The 7,500-nt window shown below is 43.7% G+C and overlaps 1 protein-coding gene across 1 annotated transcript in view; it reads left to right on the top strand.

Annotated features, from left to right (window-relative positions):
* Positions 1-7,246, top strand: part of LOC119578648 (uncharacterized protein CG3556-like) — a 71,093-nt gene extending 63,847 nt beyond the window's left edge. Inside the window, exons 6-10 of the mRNA XM_037926210.1 lie at positions 2,301-2,511; positions 3,021-3,109; positions 4,159-4,289; positions 5,917-6,071; positions 7,078-7,246. Of these exons, the coding sequence (XP_037782138.1) occupies positions 2,301-2,511; positions 3,021-3,109; positions 4,159-4,289; positions 5,917-6,071; positions 7,078-7,139 (648 nt within the window). The 3' untranslated portion in view covers positions 7,140-7,246. The remainder of the gene's footprint in view (positions 1-2,300; positions 2,512-3,020; positions 3,110-4,158; positions 4,290-5,916; positions 6,072-7,077) is intronic.
* The last annotated feature ends 254 nt before the right edge of the window (positions 7,247-7,500 follow it).

The raw sequence follows: 7,500 nt of genomic DNA, 5'->3' as shown, positions 1-7,500 counted from the left end.
CTTTCTTTTACCTTTTTTCGTTCTTTTCAAAGTCCTTCAAATTCCCATTTGCACTTCACCACCTTGGCCTTGCAAGTGAGTCTCCTACATTTTTGTTTCTATTTTCATTCGATGTATAACCATTGCCTAGCACACGAAAGGTTAGTCTGCCCACATCAGTTGCAGTCTGCACTCAATTCCCTTTGCATTGCAGTGAAAGGGTGTGGGGCCGTATCTCATACCTCCATATCTATTTCTGTTTCTAAATTCATACATCCCTCGCGCCGCGGGTTGATATATAGCTTGATATGCGAGTCAGGAATAGAGCGAAGAGGGAGCGCTGGTCAGATAGCACTTTGATGTGAAAACTCGAGGCCGGAGCTAAAGTGCGGTTAGGAAGCGTGTATGGTTGTAAGTACGCGTAGGTGAGAGAGAGGGAGAGGGAGAAAGTCAGTGTGTAAGGAGGGAGATAGATTGATAGACAAATAAACTGACTGATTGAAGAAGAGAGCGAGAGACAGACAGACAGACAGATTGAGACAGAGAGACAGACAGACTGACAGACAGACAGGCAGACAGACAGACAGACCGATAGATAGATAGATAGATAGACAGAAAGACAGAGAGAATACACACACACACACACACACACACACACACACACACACACACACACACACACACACACACACACACACACACACCACACACACACACACACACACACACGAACACACACACACACACAAAGGTTGAAAGACTGAGCGTACATATATATGTGTGTGTGTGTGTGTGTGTGTGTGTGTGTGTGTGTGTGTGTGTGTGTGTGCGTGTGCATGTGCGTGTGCGTGTGTGTGTGTGTGTGTGTGTGTGTGTGTGTGTGTGTGTGTGTGTGTGTGTGATAATGAGTGTTTTGTGCCCCGAATGAATGCCTCGCCAGCTCCGAATGTACAGTCCGCGGGTCATGAATCAGCCTCGCCTGAAGGTCGCCCATTAGCTGTGAATGAATGTGGTTTGAGACTCAGAATGAGAGTAATGTGGCATGAAGTATATACGTTATTTCGGCTCGTGAATACATTTTTTTATATTCTTCTCCTTCTACTTCTTTTTTTTTTCTTTTTCTTTTTTTATTCTTGTTGTTCATACTGTTTTAAGTCTGGTCACAGTCTTATCTTCTCTACACCGTTCCTTACTCTTTTCGATTTTCTTTTTTTCTTTTTCTCCATATTCCCTACCCTTTCTCCCCTAATTATATTCCATCTCTTTTGCCACAGGACTATTATTTCCACCTTATTCCGTATTTCTCTTATTTTTGTCATACCCTTTCTCCTCGTTAATTTTCTTCAATTCTTCTTTTCCTTTTTTCTTTCACGCTTTCTTTCTAAATCAACGTTTTTCCTCTTTCAATCCATCATCACTAGTCCTCCTGTTATTCATCTCCGTCTCCTCCGCTTCATTTACATCTTTCTCTGCTTCTCTTCCTCCTTTCCATGATTATAATTTTCTTCGCGTCTACAGCATCGTCTCCTCCTCCTCCTCCCTCCCCCTCTTCCTCCTCCTCCTTTCCATCACCACTACCATCTCCATCTTCATATCTTTTCGTCTCCATCACCATCATCTCTCCTTTTCCTCTCCATCACCATCATCGCCATCACCATCTGTATCTCTACCTCTTTCCCTCTCCATCACCATCACCATCATCTCTCCTTCTCTTCATCTCCTTTTCTCCCTTCATCATTCACTTTTTCCTCTCACCGAAATCCCTGAATATGAAACAGTCGATCAAAAATTATTCGGAATCTAATGCATATTAATCCAGCGTCAACACAGGCGACCCGGAGCGAATGCCTGCTTATGACTCCGGATCCGTATGGTAATGAGGATGATAATGAGGATGGTGAGAAGGATGATGATGATGCTAATAATGAGGGGGATAGTGAGGATGAGGATGGTGATGCTGAGGAAGAGGAGGAAAATGAGAAGGAGAAGGAGGAAAATCAGGAGGAAGATAGTGATTAAAATTATGATGATAATGATAGTGTGGCAATGATAATAATGATAATGATAGTTAATATATGATAACAGTGATATAGCGATAATAATGATGATAATGATAATAATATATGATAACAGTGATATAGCAATAATAATGATGATAATGATAATAATAATATTGATAATAATAATAACAATAATAGTGATAATGATAACAAAAACAGCTACAGCAATAACAATACCGACGATATCAATGTCGATGATTTTTGAGAGAGACAATAAAGCCTGACGGCGCCCCCCCCCCCCCCCGTCCGTCCCTCCCGCAGGCGATGATGGCGAGCCAGCTGGCGGGCTCCTGGAACGCCACCCGCGCCCAGGAGTACATCATGTCCCACCAGCGCCCCGACGGGTCCTTCGGCGGACTCTTCGACACCAACGCCGTCCTGCCGCTGCTCGGGGGACGCACCCTGCTCGACGTGGCCATCCGACGCTGCCCGAGGGTCGACGAGGACGCCGTCGACCAGGAGGACGCGCAGGGTGAGGAGGAGGGGGGGAGGGGGAGGACGAGAGGGAAGGGGGGGAGGGAGAGGGATGGGAGAGAAGGAGAAAGGGGGAGAGGGGGAAGGAGGGGAGGCTGTGGCGGGGAAAAAGGAGAGGGAAGAGAGATCAGGAGGATGCGGAGGGTGAGGGGGAAGGATGGGGGCAGGGGAGGATGGGGGGAAAGAGGGGAGGAAGAGGAATGAGAGAGGGGGAAGAACGGGGAGAGGAACAGGCCAGGGGGTCGGGGTAGGGGTAGGATAAGGGGGGGAAGGATAGCTAGGGTAAATAGAAGGAGGGGGAAGGTAGAGGAGGAATGGGAAGGAGACGAGGAGGAGGAGGAAGTTGCCAAGGATGATCAGGAGGAATAGGAGAAGCAGGAGGGGCGGGATGAGGATTACTCTGTGGATAACAGTAACGAAAACACCAATGGTAGTAATAATGATAATGACGATTTCCATTATTCGGATATCTGAGTCATCTATTAATCCATTAATAACAACTTTCAGTCGACAATTTCGACGTCCCCGACGGAGAGCCGCCCGTGCCCACCGAGAACCCCGATCAGCCCACGCCCACGCCCGCAGCGGAGGTCATGGTAGGTCAAATTTGCGTGAAGGTATTGAGAAAAATGCTACTTCTAGAAAAACAATTATTTATTGAATTTGATAAACCTGAACTCCTTTTCTTCAATATTGCTATCAATTTCTTAAAAAAACAAATTTTATGATACATTCTTGAAAAAAAATCACTGAAAAATAACAAAAAAAAAACGAATCCAACTAGAGTTTGCTTTTAACTTAGTAATCCCCGCACTGAAGCCCAGACTCCTAAAAACTTTTCCTTTCCCTAGACAAATCTAATACTGAACTTGCATCTTTCCTTGATGAAAAACTATAACATTTACATTTTCATAATCTGTGCCAATACAACTGCCTTTGAGAAGTTTTCCTTTTACTCTGATATATCCCAAGAAGAACAGCTTCATAAAAACATGTTTCTCTTACATTTTACCTTAATAACAGTAAGAATAGCCTCTTACTCAGACCTTTTACCCCTTACAAGAATACAAGCAGGCTACGTGGAGCATATATTACATATACCTCTTACCCTAAATTAGAGTAAGATAAACCCATTAAAAATAATAATAAAAAATAAAAAAAACTCTTATTTATCTCTTACACTCTTATCTCTTAAGAACATAGATGTAGTCTCTTTAAATTCATACCTTAATCTCTTACCTGTTACCATCGACCCTTACCTTCTACTGGCATAAAAGTAGTCTCTTTAAAACCCTGTTTCCTCTTACAGCCTCTTTACAAAATGCTTTCCCCTCTTACCTCTTACCTCGCAAAGCCTAAAAACATCTTTCCTCGTCCTGTGCAGGCTTTTTACTCCCTTACCTTTTACCTCATACAGGCAAAAAAAATAAAAAAAAAAAATAAAAAAAATAAAATAAAAACAGCCTCACACACTGCTTTATATGCTTCCCCCTCTTACCTCTTGCCTCACACAAGGCTAAGAACGTCCCTTCCTCATACGCCTCTTACCTTTTACAGGTATAAAATCAGCCTCTTTAAAACATGCTTCTCCCCTCGACCTCTTAGCTCATACACACCTAAGCCCGCCCTTCCTCTTCTCTCGCAGGCCAACATCACGTACATCATCTGGAAGGGAAACAACGCCACGGAGAACTTCAACCTGACCTTCGGCGTGCCCGTGAACACCTCCTTCCTCACGGTCATGAAGATGGCAGCCGAGCAAGACGACCGCTTTGTGTGAGTTATGAGGAAGAGGAGGAGGAGGGGGGGAGGAGAGGGTGGAAAGGAGGGAGAGGAGGGGGAGAGGAGGAGAGCAGAGAAGGTGGGAGAGAGGGAGAGAGGGGGGTAGGTGGGAGGGGAAGGAGAGGAGGGAGGGGAAGAGGAGGGAGGAAGGAAGGGGGAGAAGGTGGATGAAGAAAGATATGGGAAGAAAGGAGAGGATGAGGAAAGGGATGGAGAGGAAGAAGGGGAAAGGGAGGAAGAAGAAAGGAAGGAGGGAAGGAGGAGGAATAAAGGGGAAGGAAAATGGGGAGGGAAGGAAGAGGGAGGATGGGGGAAGAATAGGAAGGGAGGAGAGGAAGAAGAAGGGGAAAAGGAAAGGGAAGGAGGCTACAAAAAGATAGGGTGTGAGGAGAGGAGGGGTAAGAAGCAAGGAGAAATGAGGAATGGAGGAAGTGAGGGTGGTAGATGAGGAGGGAAGGAGGGAGGGCAGTAGGAGGGGAAGGAACAGGGAGGGAAAATTGGTGGAAATTGAAGACGAAGGATGGGAGGAGTCGAGAAGTGGTCAAGGAAAGTAAGAACTAAGGACAAGGGAAATTTAAAGATAAATAAATGAATAAGTAAGTAAAGAGAGAAAGAGGAGTGAGAGAGATAGAGAGAGAAAGAGAGAGAGAGAGAGAGAGGAGAGAGAGAGAGAAGAGAGAGAGAGAGAGAGAGAAGAGAGAGAGAGAGAGAGAGAGAGAGAGAGAGAGAGAGAGAGAGAGAGAGAGAGAGAGAGAAGAGAGAGAGAGAGGGAGAGAGAGAGAAAGAGAGAGAGAGAGGATATGGGTGAAAATGAGGTACAGATTAACACATAGATAAACATACAGATACGCAGAGAAAAAGACAGGTAGATAAGAGACAGACAGACAAAGATGGAGAAACAGAGATACGAAGGGGGGAGGAACGGATAGAAAAAGAGAGAGAGAGAAAGAGAGAGAGAGACAGAGAGAGAGGGAGACAGAGAGAGAGATAGAGACAGACAGACAAACAAACAGACAGAAAAACAGAGAGAGAGACAGAAGTACAGAGAGAAAGAGAAAGATACCAAGAACTCTAGAAAGAGATAGAGAGAGAGAGTAGAAAAATATATACGCAGACAATTATTAGACAAGAGATTTTTTCCGAGGCCTCCCGTGCGAGCGACAGGCAGCACGGGGGTGAGAGGGGCGTCTGAGGCATGTGCGTGGCAGGTCTTTTGTACAGGTCAGAAAGGAGGAGAGTAAAGCGGACTATTTTTCCTGTGTTTCTCCTCCATTTATCTTCATACTGGAGTTGGCAAAGGGGAGATTTGCATTAGTTTATTTGTACTCGCCTTTCCATAATTCTGTTAAGGAACAAATTACGCGTGAGTGTGTTTCTTTGGTGTGTGGTTGCCTGTTGCGAGAGAGAAAGAAAGAGAGAGAGAGAGAGAGAGAGAGAGAGAGAGAGAGACAGAGAAAGAGAGAAAGAGAAAGAGAGAAAGGGGAGAGAAAAACAGACACAGAAAGACAGAGAAACAGAGCTAGAGACAGGCACAAACAGACAGACATCAAACAGAAGGTCAGACAGACAGGGAGCCGCCCGGCCAGCCGCCCCTAACCCTCGCCTCCTGCCTCCCTGGCAGGTTCTCGGCGTCCCACTGGGGGAACGGCTTCTACATCCACACGTTGTCGGGGGCGAAGGAGCAGAAGCTGGGCTACTGGTTCTGGCTGTTCTACCGCCTCCCGGAGCCCCCGGTCCCGGGCACCAAGCCGGACAACAAATACGTCGTTGGCACAGGTAGGGCGAAGGAAGGAGATTCGTCTCTGTGTAAAGCGTGTAATTTATTGTAAGGTTGGGAGGATAAGGAGAAAATCTGATGGTGAAACTAAGGCTTTAATGACAGTGGTGTTAATGATGATAGTGATAATAATGATGATGATGATAATAACATCAGTAATGATAACAATAATGATGATAATAACATCAGTAATGATAACAATAATGATGATAATAACATCAGTAAGGATAACAATAATGACAATAATGATAACATTAATGATAATAATGCTGGTAATGCTAATGATAATAAGGATGATAACGATTATCACTATCATTATCATTACTATTATTGTTGTTGTTGCTATCATTATTAGCATTATTATCATGATCATTAGCATCATTATTATTAGCATTATCACTATTGTTATTATTATTTTCATTACTACACACACTCACACAGATATACACACACACACACACACACACACACAAATATATATATACATATACATAATATATATATATATATATATATATATATATATATATATATATATATATATTGATTTGTATAGTTATTATATGATTGTATATGTGTGTGTGTGTGTGTGTGTGTGTGGTGTGTGTGTGTGTGTGTGTGTGTGTGTGTGTTATGTTTTTATATTATATATAATATATATATAATATATATATATATATATTATATATATATATATATATATATATATATGTATATGTGTTGTGTGGTGTAACATCATAATTTTATATATATATCTATTACTATATAATACTATATTTTATTTTGATTTTTTATTATTATTATCATTATCATTATTAATATTATCATTATTATTATCAATATTACTGTTTTTACTATTATTATTAGAAGTAATATCATTAGTTTTAGTAATGGTATTAGTATCTTTGTGTTGGTCTTGGTGTTAGTATTATCATTTTCATTACAGTCATTCTTATTTTTGTAATAACGTAGCATTACCTACTCACCTATGCGTCTCCCCCGCAGGCGTCCAAGAAACTCTGGTGCGAGACAAAGACATCTTCCTCTTCTGGTTCCACCAAATCTAGTCGTCGCTGCCAGTCTCCTCCTCTTCCACCTCCTTCTCCTCTCCTCCTCTTCCTCCACTACTCGCTCCTCCCCCTCCCTACCCATCACCCCCTCCCTCCGTCCCTCCCTCCCCTCCCCCTCCCGGACGCCCCAGAATCGCGCTGTGCTCCCCTCCTCCCTCTCTCCCTGCCTGAGGGAGGCGGAGGAGGAGGGGAAATCCTCACGAACCCCAGCGGGACTCTCGGGGAATCTAGACACGCCGCCCTCAGGCCCCGCCCTCGTAGAAGAAGTCCTGGGAAAAGGATCCTATGGAAGTCCCTAGACAAGGGTTGAAGGGATATCATAAGGAAGGACTCGAATGGGGTTTCATGCGCTGGGGAA

This window comes from Penaeus monodon, chromosome 11, assembly GCF_015228065.2.
Source record: "Penaeus monodon isolate SGIC_2016 chromosome 11, NSTDA_Pmon_1, whole genome shotgun sequence".
NCBI classification, from domain to species: domain Eukaryota; kingdom Metazoa; phylum Arthropoda; class Malacostraca; order Decapoda; family Penaeidae; genus Penaeus; species Penaeus monodon.
Note: the sequence above shows the minus strand (reverse complement) of the source record. Positions and strands in the feature narration are given on the sequence as shown.